Source organism: Oncorhynchus tshawytscha, linkage group LG04, assembly GCF_018296145.1.
Source record: "Oncorhynchus tshawytscha isolate Ot180627B linkage group LG04, Otsh_v2.0, whole genome shotgun sequence".
Lineage (NCBI taxonomy): Eukaryota > Metazoa > Chordata > Actinopteri > Salmoniformes > Salmonidae > Oncorhynchus > Oncorhynchus tshawytscha.
Window position 1 is genome coordinate 17,618,492 of NC_056432.1, and position 22,722 is coordinate 17,641,213.

General features: G+C 41.6%; 1 protein-coding gene across 2 annotated transcripts in view; it reads right to left on the reverse strand.

Annotated features, from left to right (window-relative positions):
- Positions 1-498: 498 nt before the first annotated feature.
- The window catches only part of LOC112248235 (pescadillo homolog), a 31,038-nt gene continuing 8,814 nt past the window's right edge, over positions 499-22,722 (reverse strand). The window contains exons 10-15 of one of the 2 annotated variants that reach the window (XM_042320386.1): positions 18,471-18,601; positions 17,698-17,823; positions 16,137-16,321; positions 8,787-8,914; positions 8,441-8,629; positions 499-1,108 (exon numbers count right to left, since the gene is read on the reverse strand). In XM_042320386.1, the coding sequence (XP_042176320.1) occupies positions 1,025-1,108; positions 8,441-8,629; positions 8,787-8,914; positions 16,137-16,321; positions 17,698-17,823; positions 18,471-18,601 (843 nt within the window). In that variant the 3' untranslated portion in view covers positions 499-1,024. The remainder of the gene's footprint in view (positions 1,109-8,440; positions 8,630-8,786; positions 8,915-16,136; positions 16,322-17,697; positions 17,824-18,470; positions 18,602-22,722) is intronic. The other variant, XM_042320387.1, reaches the window with a different exon arrangement.

The window sequence follows — 22,722 nt, forward strand, 5'->3', positions numbered from 1 at the left end:
CATTGTTATGTTTGGAGGAAAAAGGGGGAGGCTTGCAAGCCGAAGAACACCATCCCAACCGTGAAGCACGGGGGTGGCAGCATAATTTTGTGGGGTACTTTGCGGCAGGAGAGACTGGAGCACTTCACAAAATAGATGGCTTCATGAGAAAGGAAAATGATTGTGGAAGGCTACCCAAAACATTTGACCCAAGTTAATCCATTTAAAGGCAATGCTACCATATACTATTTGAGTGTATGTGAACTACTGACTCACTGGGAATGTGATGAAAGAAATAAAAGCTGAAATCACTATTATTCTGACGTTTCACATTCTTAAAATAAAGTGGTGATCCTAACTGACCTAAGACAGGGAATTGTTACTTGGATTAATGTCAGGAATTGTGAAACTGAGTTTAAATTGATTTGGCTACGGTGTATGTAAACTTCCGACTTCAACTGTAAGTTAGCGTTACCCTATGCATCGCTCCCTGCCCTCAAGTTCAAAGAAGTGGGTTACTTTAAACAAAAACGATTTATTGTAATTACACATCAAGCAAAAAAAAAAAAGTGTCCTACTTTTTTAAAAGTATACAAAAAGTGTTGTTTTTTTGTTAGGGGAGGTTTCAAGCCAAGTTAATTTCTCTGATGACAGCAGGGCTTGTTGTTTATGTTATTAGTCATTAACAGTAAATGGAGTACACAGAACCCCATTTAATAGATTAAAATGAATCAGTGGTAAAATCTTTCTTTTACAGAGTACTGACCAGAATGTCAGAGTTCACACAAATAAGAACAAAGCAGACACTCACCTCAACGTTTGACGAGGCAGGGTGGATAATATTTTGCAACAATGTGACTGCTCCAGTATTCCTTCCTGCCAACATGCTTGACAAATGACACTAACATTGATGATCTCAATCTCCATGGGACCAACTCACTTTTTTCCCATAATAAACCCATGAGTTTCATGAGACGTTAACCTTGTATGATTGACAACCATACAAATCAAAACCAGTCCTTGATGAATTTCCACTGTTAGGTGGCTACTGTTTCTTGGCCTTTTTCTGCTTCTTCTCTGCCTTGCTGGTGTCTTCGTGAGCCTTTCTCTTGGCAGCCAGTTTGTTTGCCTGCGAAGGGAGATCAGATTGAGTTAATGAACAGTGGAGTGACTGAGGAATTCATGGGTGTGCAACCAAGGTCACATGCTCTTTAACTTCTTGGATATAGGGGGTGCTCTTTTAATTTATGGATTAAAAAACATTCCCGTTTTAAACAAGATATTTTGTCACGAAAAGATGCTCGACTATGCATATAATTGACAGCTTTGGAAAGAAAACACTCTGACGTTTCCAAAACTGCAAAGATATTATCTGTGAGTGCCACAGAACTGATGCTACAGGCAAAATCAAGATGACATTTCAAACAGGAAATGTCCCAGATTTTGAAGGCGCTGTGTTCCAATGTCTCCTTATATGGCTTGTGAATGCGCCAGGAATGAGCCTACACTTTCTGTCATTTCCCCAAGGTGTCTGCAGCATTGTGATGTATTTGTAGGCATATCATTGGAAGATTGACCATAAGAGACTACATTTACCAGGTGCCCGCTTGGTGTCCTCCGTCGAAATTATTGCATAATCTCCAGCTGCGTGCATTTTTCCATTTGGTTCAGAGGAGAAACCAAACTGCCACGAATGATTTATCATCGAATAGATATGTGAAAAACACCTTGAGGATTGATTCTAAACAACGTTTGCCATGTTTCTGTCGATATTATGGAGTTAATTTGGAAAAAAGTTTGGCGTTGAAATTACTGAATTTTCGGGGTTTTTTCTTAGCCAAACGTGATGAACAAAACGGAGCGATTTCTCCTACACAAATAATCTTTTTGGAAAAAATGAACATTTGCTATCTAACAATCTCCTCATTGAAAACATCCAAAGTTCTTCAAAAGGTAAATGATTTTATTTGAATGCTTTTCTTGTTTTTGTGAAAATGTTGCCTGCTGAATGATAGGCTTAATGCTATGCTAGCTATCAATACTCTTACACAAATGCCTGTGTAGCTATGGTTGAAAAGCATATTTTGAAAATCTGAGATGACAGTGTTGCTCCTCTTGCTCCTACTTGAGACGCAGACGTCCCAACTAGAGCTCTGGAAATGCAAATGCGCTACGCTAAACGCTAATAGTATTAGTTAAAACGCAAACGTTCATTAAAATACACATGCTTGGTATTGAATTAAAGCTACACTCGTTGTGAATCCAGGCACCAAGTCAGATTTTTAAAATGCTTTTCGGCGAAAGCATGAGAAGCTATTATCTGATAGCATGTAACACCCCAAAAGACCCGTAGGGGATGTAAACAAAAGAATTAGCATAGTCGGCGCTACACAAACCGCACAATAAAATATAAAACATTCATTACCTTTGACCATCTTCTTTGTTGGCACAACTTGATGTCCCATAATCAATACTGGGTCTTTTTTTCGATTAAATCGGTCCATATATAGCCTAGATATCGATCTATGAAGACTGTGTGATAAACGGAAAAAAATAGCGTTTCATAACGTAAGGTCATTTTTTAAAAGTTAAAAAGTCGACGATAAACTTTCACAAAACACTTCGAAATACTTTTCTAATGCAACTTTAGGTATTAGTTAATAAGCAATAAAAATCATCAGGAGGCGATGTAAATTCGATAGCTGGTCGTCTGGAAAAAATGTCCGGAAAAACACCGGGCCAATACATCAAGTTGGAGGTCGGAGGGAATCGGTTCCCTTTGGTCGGTTCTACCAAGAATCAAATCCGAATCAAATGAGAAGACTCTATACATCCTGTGGAAGCTGTAGGTACTGCAACCTCGGCCTCATTTAATACGGTTCACCTTTAACAATGGGTTGAAGTGGCGCATGGATATTTTTTCCCCATTTTCAGTGATCAGATTTTCCTGCGCTTTTCGATGAAACAGACGTTCTGTTATAGTCACAGCCGTGATTTAACCAGTTTTAGAAACGTTAGAGTGTTTTCTATACACACATACTAATCATATGCATATACTATATTCCTGGCATGAGTAGCAGGACGCCAAAATGTTGCGCGATTTTTAACAGAATGTTCGAAAAAGTAGGGGGTAGGCTTAAGAGTTAACAAAAGGCTAAGCTTGTGAGCCAATATATTTATTTCATTTCATTTGCGATTTTCATGAATAGTTAACGTTGCGTTATGGTAATGAACTTGAGGCTATGATTACGCTCCCGGATACGGGTTTGCTCGACGCAAGAAGTTAAGGGATTTGATAGATTGTAAATTACTGTTTTATAGCATTATATATTTTTTAGTATGAATAGATTGTTTTTATATCCTAAGAGATTAAAAGTACTGTTGGGAAATGTTCCCTCAATTGTTTTGGGGCAAACTTGAACATTGTGAAAACTTCCGCCGCACATTTACTCTGAACAGAGGCAGTACCCACTTCAAGTTACAGTTAAGTGGTCAAGTAGGCTACTGTGGCTATTTGATCATAATGTTGAAACAATGGAGAAAATAACTGTTCTATCATGCAGCCTACAGCAGCAGCCAATGTGTGGTGTTCAATGTAAGGCCTACAGTCCATGAGACTTAAAAAAACAAAAACATGCAGGGCTTGACATTAACCTGTTAACCCAGTTGTTCTTCAGACAAGGTAAAATAAGATGCTGTTGTGTTGTTTGATGCAAAAAAACGTTCCAAAATAAAAATGCATAATTATTCCCATACCATTATTACTGAGAATCAGACAAATTAAGCTAACCCCTGCCTACTTAGAGTATTCAAGCTGGTCTCAAAATACAACACTGACCCTTTGAGGGAAAAAAGCTATTAATTTGACTTACCTGACAAAGACGGCTAGAAACGCACACGTTTTGTGCTCTTGTAGGAAGCAACCACTCCCCCATCGTTGACAACAAATTATCTATAAATGGGCTAATAACTCACTGACTAGCAAAACATATGAACAATGGTGCACACGTGGCTACATGTAGCTCTCACTTTGATCTCAAAACAAACACATCTACTCACGACTGCTCATGCTATAAACACAGTCCAGTTCAATGTAAATGGTACAGATCCATTTATGGCAATTTACATATGGCCCTACTGCAGCTCTGATTGAATATGGCGCACCAGTTTGTGTAGAGTACGGACCGGAGCCATGCCTGTCAATGCAATAGAATCCTACCCTCAATGCGCTCTGCCTACAAGAAAATCTCTCGCACAGTTAGTTTTGCATACTAAGTCATGCAAAGTTAATTTTGTTTCGGTAGATTACATTGAAAGTGGCTAATATTGCATTGATTCTAGCACAATTCCCACAGAACAGTGAAACACTATCAACGTTAACTATCCTTTCTAGAGAATTCTATAAAGTTCAGTGAAGTTCAATCTTGTGCTTCTCTGCACGGGCTGATATTTCTTCTACACGGCCGTCTGAGAGGTTCAAACTCTATGGAGTGCAGGAATGTGTACTCCCAATAACACAAAACCTCTCCTTACTGATCAGGCCTGTGATATGAACAGAGCAGCACAGAGAAATCCTGGTTGATGGAAAAGTACATCTTTGTGGAAGGGGTGAGAGATAAGGGTAAAAGTGGACACTGCACTGTATTGAATGTGTGTATTCAGCTGTTACATCTTCGTTGAGTAAACATTTGAATCGTCACTTGGAGTTTGGCCTCTTTTGCTTGATAAATATGCAACTCGATCGGTTAGCTGTGCTGTGCAGGCTACACAGAAGCAGCACAGCTGGTAGGAGAAACCACTTGAGTCTCACAAATGGAATATGATGCGGATAAAGTTTGTAATTACACAATTTCATGTGTCCAATATCAAAAGACCTGCATCGCTGTACTGAGAGTGAAGCTGTTTCTAAAATGACCGTTTTTTTAAGCCTTTATTCATGTTTTTCCGTAGCCCCCAAACTGCAGAACAAGCAATTATGAAGTCTATTGTGGGTGGGGTAAGTTTCTCAAAACAATGTGAAATCTCTAAACCAGCATGGCTACCACAGCATTCTGCCATCCCACCTGGTTTGCACTTAGTGGGACTATCATTTGTTTTCAACAGGTTAATGACTCAACACACCTCCAGGCTGTGTAAGGGATATTTGACCAAGATGGAGAGAGATGGAGTGCTCAGATCAGATGATCTGGCCTCCACAATTACCCCAATCTCAACCAAATCGAGATGATTTAGGATGAGTTTGACTGCAGAGTGAAGGAAAAGGAGCCAACAAGTGCTCAGCACATGTCGGAACTCCTTCAAGACCTTTGGAAAAGCATTCCAGGTGAAGCTGGTTGAAAGAATGCTAAGAGTGTGCAAAGCTGTCATCAAGGCAAAGGGTAGCCACTTTGAAGAATCTCAAATAAAATATATTTTGATTTGTTTAACACTGTCTACTACATGATTCCAAGTGTTATTTCATAGTTTTGATGTCTTCACTATTATTCTACAATGTAGGAAATAGTCCAAATACTTTTGACTGGTACTCTACATAAAAGAAAGAGGGATTTGGTAAAAAAAAGAAAAAAAAAGAAGAAATTGACCAATTCTATTAGAAGGGGCTATCGTTTTAGTGTGCATGCTTTCCAGGGCACAACTATTCAAACCCTGTTAAACATTCCTACAGCTCAATAGGTGGGTACTAGAGGTCGACCGATTATGATTTTTCAATGCCGATTATTGGAGGACCATAAAAAGCCGATACTGATTAAAACGGCCAATTTATTTATTTTTTATATATATATATATATATATATAAAGACAACTACAACGATACTGAATGAACAATGAACACTTAATATAATAAATAAAATCTATTTAGTCTCATAAATAATGAAACATGCTCAATTTTGTTTAAATAATGCAAAAACACAGTGTTGGAGAATTAAAAGTGCAATATGTGCCATGTAAAAAATCTAACATTTAAGTTCCTTGCTCAGAATATATGAAAGCTGGTGGTTCAATATTCCCAGTTAAGAAGTTTAACGTTGTAGTTATTATAGGAATTATGACGCAACGACTATTTCTCTCTATACCATTTGTATTTCATATACATTTGACTATTGGATGTTCTAATAGGCACTTTAGTATTGCCAGCCTTATCTCAGGAGTTGATAGGCTTGAAGTCATAAACAGCACTGAGTCAAGCATTGCTAAGAGCTGCTGGCAAACACAGTAAAGTTTGAATGAATGCTTACGAGCCGGCTGCTGCCTACCACCGCCCAGTTAGACTGCTCTATGAAATCATAGACTTAATTATAATATAATAAACACAGAAATACGAGCCGTTGGTAATTAATAATGGTCAAATCCGTAAACTATCATTTCGAAAACAAAATGTTTATTCTTTCAGTGAAATACGGAACCATTAGGAATCTTATCGAACGGGCGGCAACCCTAAGTCTAAATATTGCTGTTGCACAACCATCAACGTTATGTCATAATTATGTCAAATTCTGGCAATTTAGTTAGCAATGAGCCAGGCGGCCCAAACTGTTGCATATATCCTGACTCTGCGTGCAATGAATGCAAGAGAAGTGACACAATCTCCCTAGTTAATATTGCATGTTTAAAAAAATATATACTTCTGTGTATTGATTTTAAGAAAGGCATTGATGTTTATGGTTAGGTACAGTCGTGCAACGATTGTGCTTTTTTCTCAAATGCGCTTTTGTTAAATCATCCCCCGTTTGGCAAAGTAGGCTGTGATTCGATGATAAATTAATAGGCACCGCATTAATTATATGCAACACAAGACAAGCTAGTTAACCTAGTAATATAAACCATGTGTAGTTAACTAGTGATTATGTGAAGATTGATTGTTTTTTAGTTTAATACTTGCTAGGAACTTACCTTGGCTCTTTGCTGCACTCACGTAACAGGTGGTCAGCCTGCCATGCAGTTCCCTCGTGGAATGCAATGTAATCAGTGTCCAAAAATGGCAAGTACCAATTGTTATGAAAACTTGAAATCGGCCATGCCGATTAATCGTTCAACCTCTAGTAGGTACTTGGCACAGAGACCAGCCTGCTGGAAAGTACACTGCCAGTTTTCCCAAAATGCCCAATGGGGTCTGATTCTCTACCTCCCAGTTGAGGCTGGCTCATAAGGCTTGGAATGTAGTCAATGGAATGGTATCAACCACATGGAAACCACGTTTGATACCATTCCATTGACCGTTCCAGCTATTACTATGAGCCGTCCTCCCCTCAGCAGCCTCCACTGCCTACTCCATGTATATTAACCTCTCTAGGGTATGTGGGACGCTAGCGTCCCATCTGGCCAACATCCAGTGAGGTTGCAGAGCGCCAAATTCAATTAGACATGCTCATTATAAAAATTCAGAAAACAAAACATATTTGACATAGGTTTAAAGATGAACTTCTTGTTAAACCAACCACAGTGTCAAATTTATAAAATGCTTTTCGGCGAAAGCATACCTAGCCCAGAACATACCTAGCCCAGTTGACAAATTATTACAAACAGTAACCAGCCAAGCAGAAGCGTTACAAAACTCAGAAATAGAGATAACATTAATCCCTTACCTTTGATGATCTTTATATGGTGGCAATCAGAAGACATTCATTTACTCAATAAATGTTCCTTTCGTTCGATGAAGTGTCTTTATAGCCAAAAAAACGTTTTCTTCAGTAATCCATAGGCTCAAACTCAGACAAAAAAAATCCAAATTGTATCCGTAAAGTTCATAGAAACATGTCAAACGATGTTTATATTCAATTCTCAGGTTGTTTTTTTAGCCTAAATGACCTATAATAATTCAACCGGACAATAACGTCATCAATATAAAAAAGGTAAACAAGAAATGCACATGCGCCTGAAAAAAACTCTGCGTCACGTTAGGGTCCACTCGTTCAGACTGGTCTTACTCCCTCATTTATAAGAATACAAGCCTGAAACGATTTCTAAAGACTTGACATCTAGAGGAAGGCATAGGAACTGCAAATGGAGTCCTAAGTCGATACTGTCATGGCATTGAATAGAAAACTACAAAACCAACAACAACAAAAAACTACTTCCTGAATGGATTTTTCTCAGGTGTTCGCCTGCTAAATCAGTTTTGTTATACTCACAGACACTATTCTAACAATTTTGGAAACTTTAGAGTGTTTTCTATCCAAATCTACCAGTTATGATATGCATATATCTTCTGGGCCCGAGTAGCAGGCCGTTTAATTTGGGCATGCTTTTCATCCAAAATTCCGAATGCTGCCCCCTACCCTAGAGAGGTTAATATGGCTGTGAGACTGGCTGTTCCCAAGGCGAGAGTACTGATGGGTCCGACAGTTACATGTCGTGTCTATCTATTCATCTACACCCACGTACAGACTGGAGATGGAACGCAGCGAGGGAGGCTTGTGAGTTGCAATGTCAGTTAGGCAGGTGTGGAGTGGAGGGAACTCACCTCTCGTGTCGTCCTCTTCTTGCCAAACATGATCTTGTCGTACAGGTACTTCTCCTTTTTCTTCATCATCATGATTGCCAGACGCTTCTCCTCTGCCTTCTCCTCCTTCTCCAGTCGAACCTTGTTCCCCACGGAACCAGTTTCCCAGGGTTTCACTTTGCCGGGAGTCACCTTCACCGCCAGAGTCTGCTGGGACAGGACAGGAGAGATACATCTTAGAGTGTCCCCAAAATGGCACCCTATTCCCTATAGTGCACTATGCCTAATGATAACGATGTTCTTTTATGTTGGATGAAACAGGCCATTCAGATGGTCAATTGTGTAGATACTGCTAGGATTCTCTCACCTTGCCCTGGGATCGCTGGTCCTCCATCTTTTTCAGATTCTTCTCTTCAGTCAAATCTTCATCGTCCACCTCATCGTTGTACTCTTCATCATCATCATCATCATCATCATCCTCCTCCTCCTCTTGTACTGATTGTAACAAAAACAAAGGTTGAATATTTGAGTTATACACAACATTCATCATGCAGGCCCAACAGAAACATGTGAACTAGAGGTTGACCGATTAAATCGGAATGGCCGATTAATTAGGGCCGCTTTCAAGTTTTCATAACAATCGGAAATCATTATTTTAACACCTTTATTTAACTAGGCAAGTCAGTTAAGAACAAATTCTTATTTACAATGACGGCCTAGGAACGGTGGGTTAACTGCCTTGTCCAGGGGCAGAACAACAGATCTTTACCTTGTCAGCTCGGGGATTCAACCTTCAACCTTACGGTTAACTAGTCCAAAGCTCTAACCACCTGATTACATTGCACTCCACGAGGAGTCTGCCTGTTACGCGAATGCAGTAAGAAGCCAAGGTAAGTTGCTAGCTAGCATTAAACTTCTTATAAAAAACAATCAATCATAATCACTAGTTAACTACACATGGTTGATGATATTACTAGTTTCTCGCGTGTCCTGCGTTGCTTATAATCGATGCGGTGGCATTCGCGAAAAAGGACTGTCGTTGCTCCAAAGATATTTTTAAACCTGCATATTTAGTTAATATTGCCTACTAACATGAATTTCTTTTAACTAGGGAAATTATGTCACTTCTCTTGCGTTCTGTGCAACAGAGTCAGGGTATATGCAGCAGCTTGGGCCGCCTGGCTCATTGCAAACTGTGTGAAGACTATTTACTCCTAACAAAGACAGCCAACTGGGGGATGATTTAACAAAAGCGCATTTGTGAAAAAAGCACAATCGCTGCACGACTGTACCTAACCATAAACATCAATGCCTTTCTGAAAATCAATACACAGAAGTATATATTTTTAAACCTGCATATTTAGCTAAAAGAAATACGGTTCCGTATTTCACTGAAAGAATAAATGTTTTGTTTGAGATGAAAGTTTCCAGATTTGACCATATTAATGAATCAAGGCTCGTATTTCTGTGTGTTATGTTATACTTAAGTATATGATTTGGCGCAGTGGTTAAGGGAGCTGTACTGCAGCACCAGCTGTGCCATCAGAGACTCTGGGTTCGCGCCCAGGCTCTGTCGTAACCGGGAGGTCCGTGGGGCAACGCACAATTGGCCTAGCGTTGTCCGAGTTAGGGAGGGCTTGGCCAGTAGGGATGTCTTTGTCTCATCGCGCACCAGCAACTCCTGTGGCGGGCTGGGTGCAGTGCGCGCTAACCAAGGTTGCCAGGTGCACAGTGTTTCCTCCGAGACATTGGTGCGGCTGGCTTCTGGGTTGGATGCGCGCTGTGTTAAGAAGCAGTGTGGCTCGGTTGGGTTGTGTATCGGAGGACGCATGACTTTCAACCTTTGTCTCTCCCAAGCCCGTACGGGAGTTGTAGCGATGAAACAAAACAATTGGATACCACGAAATTGGGGAGAAAAAGGGGTAAACATTTATTTTTTAAGTATATGATTTGATAGAGCAATCTAACTGAGCGACAGTAGGCACCAGCAGGCTCGTAAGAATTCATTCAAACAGCAATTTTGTGCGTTTTGCCAGAAGCTCTTCACAATGCTTCAAGCATTGTGCTGTTTATGACTTCAAGCCTATCAACTCCCGAGAATAGGCTGGTGTAACCGATGTGAAATGGCTAGCTAGTTAGCGGGGTGCGCGCTAATAGTGTTTCAAACGTCACTCGCTCTGAGACTTGGAGTAGTTGTTCCCCTTGCTCTGCATGGGTAATGTTGCTTCGAGTGTGGCTTTTGTTGATGTGTTCCTGGTTCGAGCACAGGTAGGAGCGAGGAGAAGAACGGAAGCTACAGTGGGACAAAAAACTATTTAGTCAGCCACCAATTGTGCAAGTTCTCCCACTTAAGATGAGAGAGGCCTGTAATTTTCATCATAGGTACACTTCAACTATGACAGACAAAATGAGAAAAAATAAATAAATAATCAAGAAAATCACATTGTAGGATTTTTAATGAATTTATTTGCAAATTATGGTGGAAAATAAGTATTTGGTCACCTACAAACAAGCAACATTTCTGGCTCTCACAGACCTGTAACTTCTTTAAGAGGCTCCTCTGTCCTCCACTCGTTACCTGTATTAATGGCACCTGTTTGAACTTGTTATCAGTATAAAAAAGACACCCGTCCACAACCTCAAACAGTCACACTCCAAACTCCACTATGGCCAAGACCAAAGAGCTGTCAAAGGACACCAGAAACAGAATTGTAGACCTGCACCAGGCTGGGAAGACTGAATCTGCAATAGGTAAGCTGCTTGGTTTGAAGAAATCAACTGTGGGAGCAATTATTAGGAAATGGAAGACAAACAAGACCACTGATAATCTCCCTCGATCTGGGGCTCCACGCAAGATCTCACCCCGTGGGGTCAAAATGATCACAAGAACGGTGAGCAAAAATCCCAGAACCACACGGGGGGGACCTAGTGAATGACCTGCAGAGAGCTGGGACCAAAGTATCAAAGCCTACCATCACCAAGGGCATTGAGGATGAAACGTGGCTGGGTCTTTCAGCATGACAATGATCCCAAACACACCGCCCGGGCAACAAATGAGTGGCTTCGTAAGAAGCATTTCAAGGTCCTGGAGTGGCCTAGCCAGTGTCCAGATCTCAACCCCATAGAAAATCTTTGGAGGGAGTTGAACATCCAATAGTCAAAGGTATATGAAATATAAATCGTATCGATAGAAATAGTCCTATAATTCCTATAACTACAACCTAAAACTTCTTACCTGGGAATATTGAAGACTCATGTTAACCTGCCTGCGCACGGAACCCGCTAGCGGGCTGAAATTCCACAACATACGGTGATCGCTACAAGTGTCTCACATATATCAAAAGCCTAGAATCTTGCTAATCCAACTGCGTTGTCAGATTTTTAAAAAGGATTTACTGCGAAAGAATACGATTATCTGAGCATAGAGCCCCATAAAAAAAAAGTTAACCAGCACAGGCGTAACATAATCACAAACTGCATTAAAATAAATCGTTTTACCTTTGACGATCTTCATCTGTTTACAATTCCAATGCTCATTGTTACACAATGAATGATCTTTTGTTTGATAAAAATCCATTTTTATAGCCTAACACGAAACATTTTGTGAACCGCTTGTGTCGTGAATTCTGTCTCATTCCATTTGACGACACATTCCAGGTAAATAACCCACACAGAACGTGACTTCTCCAGTCATGTTTGGTTTCACTGCAATCAACTGGTTTGTTTGTAACACAATCAAACCTGATGGGCCATTTCGCGGGACATATTGACTGAAAGAAACCGATTTGAAGACAACAAGTCATGACATCATTGTGCACCAATGATTTGCCCGCTGTTTCGTTGATTGACTGTCTTTTAACCCAATGACCACTGATCGTCTTGAAATCTAGCTGGGTAGATAGCCAATGAGCTGAGCTAAACGGCAATACGCCATGTCTATGTGTTGCAAGAACAACCCATGTAGTAAGCTCCAGCGTAAAGTGAGTCATTAGCTATTGAAGTTTCATACCGGAAGGAGAAACAAATATTACGCACTGCATTGTTTGGTGAATGCGCAGATTCAGCTGTTTATATATCAATCATTATGGCGACTAAGTCAGGGAAAGCTAAATCTAAGTCTAGATATACAGATGTACACACAATTTTAGAATAAATTGATTGGGAAGGTGAGACAGAGATTGTTGTTGGACGATTCATTTAGCGATTGTGGAGGAATATTTTTTGAACGGGAGAGGACATTGTTTTGGACTGGTAAGTTCTTATGCTAATGCCCTTGTTTGAAATGAATAATATAAAATATTATTTGTGATTTTTTATTTATTTTAGAAGCAACATATAAACATGTAATGTCATGAAATGTGAGATGCGTGCGTCTGCCGCCCCACCCCAACCCACATGAAATAGCCTATTTGAGGCTGTTGAGGAGAGGGCAGGACCACATCAATGGCCAAAGTGAAATGGAGACAGTAGATACAGCTGGTCTGTTGTAATATAATAAAGACAGTAGATCTAGCTGGTCTGTCATAATATAATAGAGACAGTAGATCTAGCTGGTCTGTCATAATATAATAGAGACAGTAGATCTAGCTGAAACGTCATAATATAAAAGAGACAGATCTAGCAGGTAATAATAATATATTCAACCTTCAACTCTCTATATATATCTGTTTATTATACCTGTTGATACAGGGCTCATATGTGAAACTATTCTAACTGAACATTTTCTTTCACAGTGACACTGACTCCGAATGGGAGTCTTATCCGGTGTCCTGTGTGAATTTAAGTATGCTCTCTCTAATTCTCTCTTTCTCTCGGAGGACCTGAGCCCTAGGACCATGCGTCAGGACTACCTGGCATGATGACTCCTTGCTGTCCCCAGTCCACCTGGCCTTGCCGCTGTTCCAGTTTCAACTGCTCTGCCTGCGGCTATGGAACCCTAAACTGTTCATTTTTACTCTTGGGGTGCTGTCCTGTTGCACCCTCTACAACCACTGTGATCTCCACCCGGCACAGCCAGAAGAGGACTGGCCACCCCTCATAGCCTGGTTCCTCTCTAGGTTTCTTCCCAGGTTTTTGCCTTTCTAGGGAGTTTTTCCTAGCCACCGTGCTTCTACACCTGCATTGCTTGCTGTTTGGGGTTTTAGGCTGGGGCTATATAAATAGATTTGATAGAGGACTGAGGGTCTTCCAAATATTGAAAGTGTGTAAATAGTTAGCCATGTTATTTTGTAAATGTATATATTATTTTTTCATACACTGCTCAAAAAAATAAAGGGAACACTTAAACAACGCAATGTAACTCCAAGTCAATCACACTTCTGTGATATCAAACTGTCCACTTAGGAAGCAACACTGATTGACAACAAATTTCACATTCTGTTGTGCAAATGGAATAGACAACAGGTGGAAATTATAGGCAATTAGCAAGACACCCCCAATAAAGGAGTGGTTCTGCAGGTGGGGACCACAGACCACTTCTCAGTTCCTATGCTTCCTGGCTGATGTTTTGGTCACTTTTGAATGCTGGCGGTGCTTTCACTCTAGTGGTAGCATGAGACAGAGTCTACAACCCACACAAGTGGCTCAGGTAGTGCAGCTTATCCAGGATGGCACATCAATGCGAGCTGTGGCAAGAAGGTTTGCTGTGTCTGTCAGCGTAGCTTCCAGAGCATGGAGGCGCTACTAGGAGACAGGCCAGTACATCAGGAGACGTGGAGGAGGCCGTAGGAGGGCAACAACCCAGCAGCAGGACAGCTACCTCCGCCTTTGTGCAAGGAGGAGCACTGCCAGAGCCCTGCAAAATGACCTCCAGCAGGCCACAAATGTGCATGTGTCTGCTCAAACTGTCAGACTCCATGAGGGTGGTATGAGGGCCCGATGTCCACACGTGGGGGTTGTGCTTACAGCCCAACACCGTGCAGGACGTTTGGCATTTGCCAGAGAACACCAAGATTGGCAAATTCGCCACTGGCGCCCTGTGCTCTTCACAGATGAAAGCAAGTTCACACCGAGCACGTGTGACAGAGTCTCGAGACGCCGTGGAGAACGTTCTGCTGCCTGCAACATCCTCCAGCATGACCGGTTTGGTGGTGGGTCAGTCATGGTTTTGGGTGGCATTTCTTTGGGGGGCCGCACAGCCCTCCATGTGCTCGCCAGAGGTAGGCTGACTGCCATTAGGTATCGAGATGAGATCCTCAGACCCCTTGTGAGACCATATGCTGGTGCGGTTGGCCCTGGGTTCCTCCTAATGCAAGACAATGCTAGACCTCATGTGGCTGGAGTGTGTCAGCAGTTACTGCGAGAGGAAGGTATTGATGCTATGGACTGGCCTGCCCTGACCTGAATCCAATTGAGCACATCTGGGACATCATGTCTCGCTCCATCCACCAACGCCACGTTGCACCAGACTGTCCAGGAGTTGGCGGATGCATTAGTCCAGGTCTGGGAGGAGATCCCTCAGGAGACCATCCGCCACCTCATCAGGAGCATGCCCAGGCGTTGTAGGGAGGTCATACAGGCACGTGGAGGCAAAACACACTACTGAGCCTAATTTTGACTTGTTTTAAGGACATTACATCAAAGTTGGATCAGCCTGTAGTCTGGTTTTCCACTTTAATTTTGAGTGTGACTCCAAATCCAGACCTCCATGGGTTGATAAATTTGATTTCCATTGATAATTTGTGTGATTTTGTTGTCAGCACATTGAACTATGTAAAGAAAAAAGCATTTAATAAGAATATTTCATTCATTCAGATCTAGGATGTGTTATTTTAGTGTTCCCTTTATTTCTTTGAGCAGTGCATATTTTTTAATCAATGATTATTTTTTCCCTCAATTCTTTTTGGGGTGGGTGTTAGAATACCACTTTGGTATTTTGTGTATAGTTATTTGTTTCAAAATGTATACCTTCACCAATTTGGCCATTTGGGTTACTTATGTGGGACACCTGGGTGACTTCATGATAAATGTCATGTAGCACACTCATTTTGGAAGTTATCATTCTGAAACGTTGCACAAGTACTGTTGCCCTCTTATATTTTTCACTGAAATTGTCCCCATCATCCTATCTGAATGTTTGTTATATCTTGTTCTTGTATTTTAAAGATACAAAAATAAAAAAACGTATATTCTCCTACATTCAATTCACATGTACACAAACTTCAGAGTGTTTTCTTTCAAATGGTACCAAGAATATGCATATCCTTGGTTCTGTGCCTGAGCTAAAGGCTGTTAGATTTGGGTATGTCTTCAGGCGGAAATTGCACAAAGTAGGGGGAACTGTAAAAGGTTAAAAGGAACCACCAGCTTTCATATGTTCTCATGTTCTGATCAAGGAACTTAAATGTTAGCTTTCTTACATGGCACATGTTTTATTTTTACTTTCTTCTCCAACACTTTGTTTTTACATTATTTAAATCAAATTGAACATGTTTCATTATTTATTTGAGGCTAAATTGATTTTATTGATGTATTATATTAAGTTAAAATAGGTGTTCATTCAGTATTGTTGTAATTGTCATTATTACAAATGCATAAAAAAATATAGAAATTTGTAAATTTTTTTTTAAACCGGCAGATTAATCGGTATCGGCTTTTTTTGGTCCTCCAATAATCGGTATCGGTGTTGAAAAATCATAATCGGTCGACCTCTAATGTGAACATTCATCATGCAGGCCCAACATAAACATGTGAAGCTATGGAGAGGCTCAGCTCTTACCGTGCTTCTCGCCACGCTGCAGGGCCATGAGCTTCAGCTTCTCCGGGGGCACATAGTCACCGTCCTTCTCCTCCACAAAGGGTGACAAGTGGGGCGGCAGCGTCACCCCCAGGAAGTAGTCCTCCACGGGCAGGCGCATCTTGGCGTTGACCGAGTCAAACACCCACTGGGGCTGGATGTAGTACCTGGAACAGAACACGACCACCAGTTAGTTACACACCAGCCGGTCTCCTTTACGGACAAGGTTTCTACATAGACATATCAAACTTGGTTCAAATAATAGTTGTCTTCTTTCAGATACTTTTCTGGAGTACCAGATGGGTGTGGTTTGCACCTTTGGGATATTTATGCCCAGTCAGTCGAGTCAACCCACCTTTGAATGTAACATTTCAAAGTTCCATGAAGATTGGAGACCATTTACACATTACCAAGTAGTGGATGTGTTGTATGTACATCACACTACAGTCAAATGTAATCACAACAGCCAAATGAATGAATGTGGGCAGGAGTTAGCAGGCCCATAATAGAGGCATTATGTACCCTATGTACAGCTAAGCTCTATGAAGCGACATAAAGGAAGAGGACATGGTCTGTCACGCGTGACTCTGAACCACCCCCCCCCCCCTTGATAACAGGGGTCTTTTGAGTGACCAGAGCAGGAAGAGCCCTCTCAAAGGGGCCATTGTGGGGATGAGCTGAGCCCATCTCTGTGGGGGGGGCTGAAAGAGAATGCAAACAGAAAGCCTCTGGTCCCTTGGGTCTGTAAGTAGCTTGGCTGAAAATACATTTGTTGATTTGAAAGAGGGGTTGGGTTGTATCAGGGCCGACATTATGGGCAGCCCTTAGGGAGCCCACCCTACCGTCGCTCCTTGACCGTCCAAATAAAATATTGGCCAAGACATGTGCCGACAGACACATTAATCTCAGTTAAAGCATCCGAGCGAGCGAAATCAAGATATTTTCTACCGTTTGAATTTGTCGGCTTTAGGCCTATGTATTTTACCTAGTTGACGATGGAAGATAGGCCTACTGCTGCATCTGAGTTCTACACTCATTTCTGGATCAGTGTATCAATGTCCATATGGCAGAGGTTAGTGCTCTCGCCATAGTTGAATTTTAACCTTAATATGTTTATCATTTTACTTCAGATATTTATGATTAACCACGTGCAGATTATTTTGAGAAATGAAAACATTATTGAAATTAAACTGTTCCATGAAATATGCATAAAAAATGTATCACGCAGATCGGTAGAAATTGTAGGAAAAATTGTAAACTCCCCCAAACTTGAAACACACAAGCTGCCTATGTTCTCCACTATTACATTCATTAAAAAAAAAAGTAAAATGCACAAACGCGTGCACACATAAAAATGTCCCTTGAAAAAAAACACGCCCCCGAAAGAAAATGCCCGTCCAACTGATTTGTTCTGGCGCTGGATCTGGGTTGTATCCAGTTTTGTTTCTTCCTAAAGATCATTCCAAGATTTTTTATGAATTGCAAGACATTTGCAACGGCTGTAACGACTACAAATATTGGTAGATCCAGCGGGCCTGTTCACCTGTTGATGTACTGCTTGTCTATGTCGGGCCTGTCCACAATCTGATGGGTAATGGTCTCATCAGTCACGTTGTAGGTACCACCGATGCAGAGGGACTTGTCCCATGACACCTCGGCACCAAAACACCTGTCAGACAGAGAGAGAGATCAATAAAAATAAACGATGGATCACTTCACTCTGCATCAAAGCTCTTCTTTGAGGTGCGATGTAGCATGGAACCAGTCCCTAAAACCTTCAGCTTGCGTTTGGCCTGCTTTTACTTCACAAGGTGCAATAACATTATTGAGCAGCCCAGACTGGCTGGGGTGTGTGCAATGATTTATAGATACACACTAGATGACTGATAGGGGGCACTGTGTTGAAGTCACTGTGCCTTCATCTTGGCACTCCCCCCATCATTGTAAACTATTTATTTTAAGCTATAGAAATGCATTTATTAATGTCTACATTCAAATTTGCAACATTTATTCTATTAGACATCTTAATGCATACTTTTACATTATAGTATGTGAGCTAAACATTAAAATATATAACATTCTCCTTAAAGCATACTTTTTTGAGATTAACAATGTTACTGTCCCACGACAACAACAAAAAATAAATAATTGAAGTATTGTAGAATTCCACTCATTCCTCTGGAGGACTGCTCCTACTGGGGAGTGCCAATACAGCCTACCGGTGGCTTCAAAGCCTCTCAATGGCCAATACATAACATCACCAATCCAGAGTTTATAGACATCATTGGGTGTGTTTGGTGGTGGGCTGGTTCTCACCTCAGGATAAAAGCCAGTGACTCTCTGGGAACTTCCCTGTTCAGAAAGAACTTGAGCCCCTCAAAAAGCCTATTCTGGGCCTCCTGCTCTTTCTGCTCCTTCTCTCTGGCCTCCATGTTCTCAAGGTCCTCCTGAAGAGACAGGGGGGGGGGTGAAAGGAGATGGGGAAAGCAGTTGGTGGGATGGGATTGGTTTCTTCATGTTGTTTACAAACCTCATCCCTTGAAAACATAGGTGTGCTCCCCAGTCTTAAGCCTTCCGTGTGCTTCAGTTTGCGCCTAGCCGAACTCAGCTAGGTGAACTGAACAAGTGTGCTTGCATACTCCCTTAATATCTTTGCTTGAAAAATGAGAAAATAAGCAGCAATTGTACCATTTGTCCATCTTGAGACATTAAAATAGTCAAGAAATCAGTAATTAAATGATGTGGATGAAAAGGATTCGTCTCTCGTTGAATGACAAACACTTTACTGAAGAATCCCTACTGTTTGCCAATCACAGATAAAGGGGTGTAGATTTCAGCTTCTGAACTTCGGCTTGCCTCAAGGAAAAATGTGTGCACGAACACCTGAAAAAACCCTTGCCGAAGAATATATGCAAACTGTTCCGAACTGTTTTGGATGGTGACCGAAATCAGCTTGCAGGCACACGGCCCGCCACAAGGAGTCGTTAGAGCTTAAAATGGGACAAGAAAATCTCAGCCGGCCAAACCCTCCCCTAACCTGGACGACACTTGGCCAATTGTGCGCCGTCTCATGGGTCTCCCGGTCACGGCCCGCTGTAACAGTCTGGTATCGAACCTGGGGCTGTAGTGACAACTCAAGCACTGCAATGTAGTGCCTTAGACCACTGCACCACTTGGGAGGCCCTGACAGCTCTTTTCATTCTTTTGTCTACAACATATCTTTATTAGCCTGTAATTAGCCTATGTAATTGTAAAATATGGACCTTGTGGCTGTCTTAAGGCCATGAAATGAGATGATTGTGGACTACAGGAAAAAGAGGACCGAGCACACCCCCACTCTCATCGACAGGGCTGCAGTGGAGCAGGTTGAGAGCTTCAAGTTCCTTGGTGTCCACATCAACAAACTAACATGGTCCAAGCACACCAAGACAGTCGTGAAGAGGGCACAACAAAAACCTATTCCCCCTCAGGAGACTGAAAAGGTTTGGCATGGGTCCTCAGATCCTCAAAAGGTTTTACAGCTGCACCATCCTGACTGGTTGCATCACTACCTGGTATGACAACTGCTAGGCCTCCAACTGCATGGCGCTACAGAGGGTAGTGCGAACGGCTCAGTACATCACTGGGGACAAGCTTCCTGCCATCCAGGACCTCTATATCAAGCAATGTCAGAAGGCCCAAAAAATTGTCAGACTCCAGCCACCCTAGTCATAGACTGTTCTCTCTGCTACCACACGGCAAGCAGTACCACAAGCCCCAAGTCTAGGTCCAAGAGGCTTCTAAATAGCTCTTACCCCCAAGCCATAAGACTCCTGAACACCTAATCAAATGGCAACCCAGACTTTGCATTGCCCACCCCTTTTATGCCACTGCTACTCTTATCATCTATGCAGTCACTTTAATAAGTCTACCTTCACGTACATATTACCTCAACTGGTGCCCCTTCACATTGTGCCGGTACCCCTCTGTATATACTCTCGCTATTGTTATTTTACTGCTGCTCTTTAATTACTTGTTACTTTTATTTCTTATCCACATTTTTTAAACTGCGTTGTTGGTTAGGGACTCATAAGTAAGCATTTCACTCTAAAGGTCTACACCGGTTGTATTCGACGCATGTGACAAATAAAATTAGATTTTTGATTTGAAATCAGCTAAAGGCAAAGCAGGTTGATGATCCAAATGGTGCAAGCACCATATCATACAAAATACACACGGACAATAGCCCAAAATAAATAGCCTCTATCAGGTTTAACCTGTCCTATCTGAACGGACTCTGGTAGCAGGCAAGGCTGTACACCAGGGCTGGGCGAAAAGGCAAATATATTGTGATAATTATCATTATCAAATGAAAAAATGTAAATTATCACGATTTTAATCAAATAATGTTTAAAAAGGTGCATATCTGCTTTACACTCAAGAATGCCTGAACAAGCCAAAGGCTTTGTTTCTTATTTATTGTCATAAGTAGAACTCAAATAACATTTTAACTCCACTTTTTTTTTTTTTTTTTTTTTAAAGCTGTAATAAACCCTTACAAGTCATGAACAAGCAATACAAATAAATAGTGTAAGTCAATATGCATTAGAACTGTTAGCCTAATGGCACATCAGTTTATGTTGGGGTAGTTGTCTTACAAGTTAAAAGCAAGAAAGACAAGTCTGTCTACGATCTCTGGCTTTAAAGCTGCCCTATGGCAGGTCACCATGTTTCCACCTGTGCTAAAAACACGCTCTGAGGGGGAGCTGGTCGCAGGAATGCACAGGTAGCGCTTTGCCAGGTGGCTAACTCTGGGCAAGTTTTTTGGGGTTGGATCTTCCGCCAGTGCAGTGGATTGGTTTCACTGTCAGCATCAGGAGACTGAAGGTAGCAACTGAGTTCTTTTTCTACCAGCTGGATTTCATTAAGACCTGTGGTGGAGGAGCATGGCTTTAAAAAAAAACTGCCCAGTAACTTTCTCTTTTCAGCTGCCAGTTGTGGTGAAGCAGTAGCAACATCTCTCTGTGCTGGGCTTGGGTTTTTATGTACCTCATTGACCATCTCTGAGACAGCTCTTGCTTTTATGTGGCCCAACTTCTCTTTGATGTAATGTGTTTTAAACCGAGGGTCGACCAACGAGGCAATGTCCAGGTCATCTGTAGCTACGTCATATTTCTCATTCAGATAGTCCATAACCATCTTTTTGATGGTTTGGGTGAGCCGTTTCACTATCATCAGGTTTCATGACCTCTATTGAACAGGTGTAGTACTGGCTGCAAGTAAGACACACTGACATAAGACTCACCAGACAGAGCATCTGTGAATTCTAGGAGTGGGGTCAATGCCTGGTTGATGGACTCAAGCACGTCTATATCTGTATAGGTGGGAGCTAAGTGCAGTGTCTTCTTGTCAATGGACAAGACCTGTGAAATGTCTTTCTCATGCTCCAGTACTCTTTGCACCATCTTTTGATATGATCACCACCTGGTAGGTGACTGTCACCAACTTGTGCTGGGGTAGGCTGTGTTCTTTTTGAGCAACTGCCAGGTTCCTTCTTTTTCCACAAATAGGAAAAGGCACCTAACACTTTCTTACACACTCCAATTGCTCTATCCACCCGTTTGTCTCTACCCACGAGAGAAATCAAGAGATTTTAATAAAATGTTAAAATCACAATAATCCCTTTAGTTATGTACAAATGTAATATTAAACTAAATGTGATTTTTTTCCCCCCTTCATCTAACCAATCACTTCAATATACACAATTGACAAGGTTACTTACTAACGGCCAAGTACAGACGATGTCCAAAACACTGCAGTCGGGTCCATTTGTTGATTTGAGCAGCCTTCACGCCACTATCCATTGTAATGCAGACTTGTCGGTCTTGACTGAGTCCCCAGGAGGCAAGAGCGTCAATGAGCCCCACTGCTATAGCGTCACCCGTGTGATCGTCGGGAAAGTATGATGTTTGGAGGCATCTATTTAGAAGATTCCACTCTATCAATATAGTGGATAGTGAGGCTAATATAAGGCTGACGTGCGACTAGACCACAGATCAGTAGTAGTAGCAAAATACGTCAAATCTGTCTTGCGCTGTTCCTCAACTTTTTCCCAACACCCGGTGTAATGTTTAGGCAGTGCGGTGTGAGAAATGTTTGCGGCCAGGGAGCGCGTACCTGGGGGTTAATAGTTGATAAGCCTCTTGAAACCTTCCTTTTCAACTGTACTAATTGGTAGCATGTCCTTAGCAATGCATAATAGCATTTGTGAGTGTCTGTCTTCTCAATGTTTGCTCGTAGGGAATAAAAGGGGTCGGTGTTTACTGCTTCGGGCGAACATGCCTAGATTGGCATTTATCAATACCGTGGCGCACACTCAAACTTCCAAAGGGTGATTTTGCTTCAGATGGTGAAAAAGTTGCCGTATTACCAGATTTGATAGCCACCTGTCTACGGCACAATTTGCACCGGATATTGCTCTGCTCTTTGTCCAACATCAAAAAGTCAAACCACTACCAAATAAGTGAACCCTTTTTATCAATAATTTCTTCATTGGAAGCTTCTCCTTCTCCATGGCTATCACTGCCAC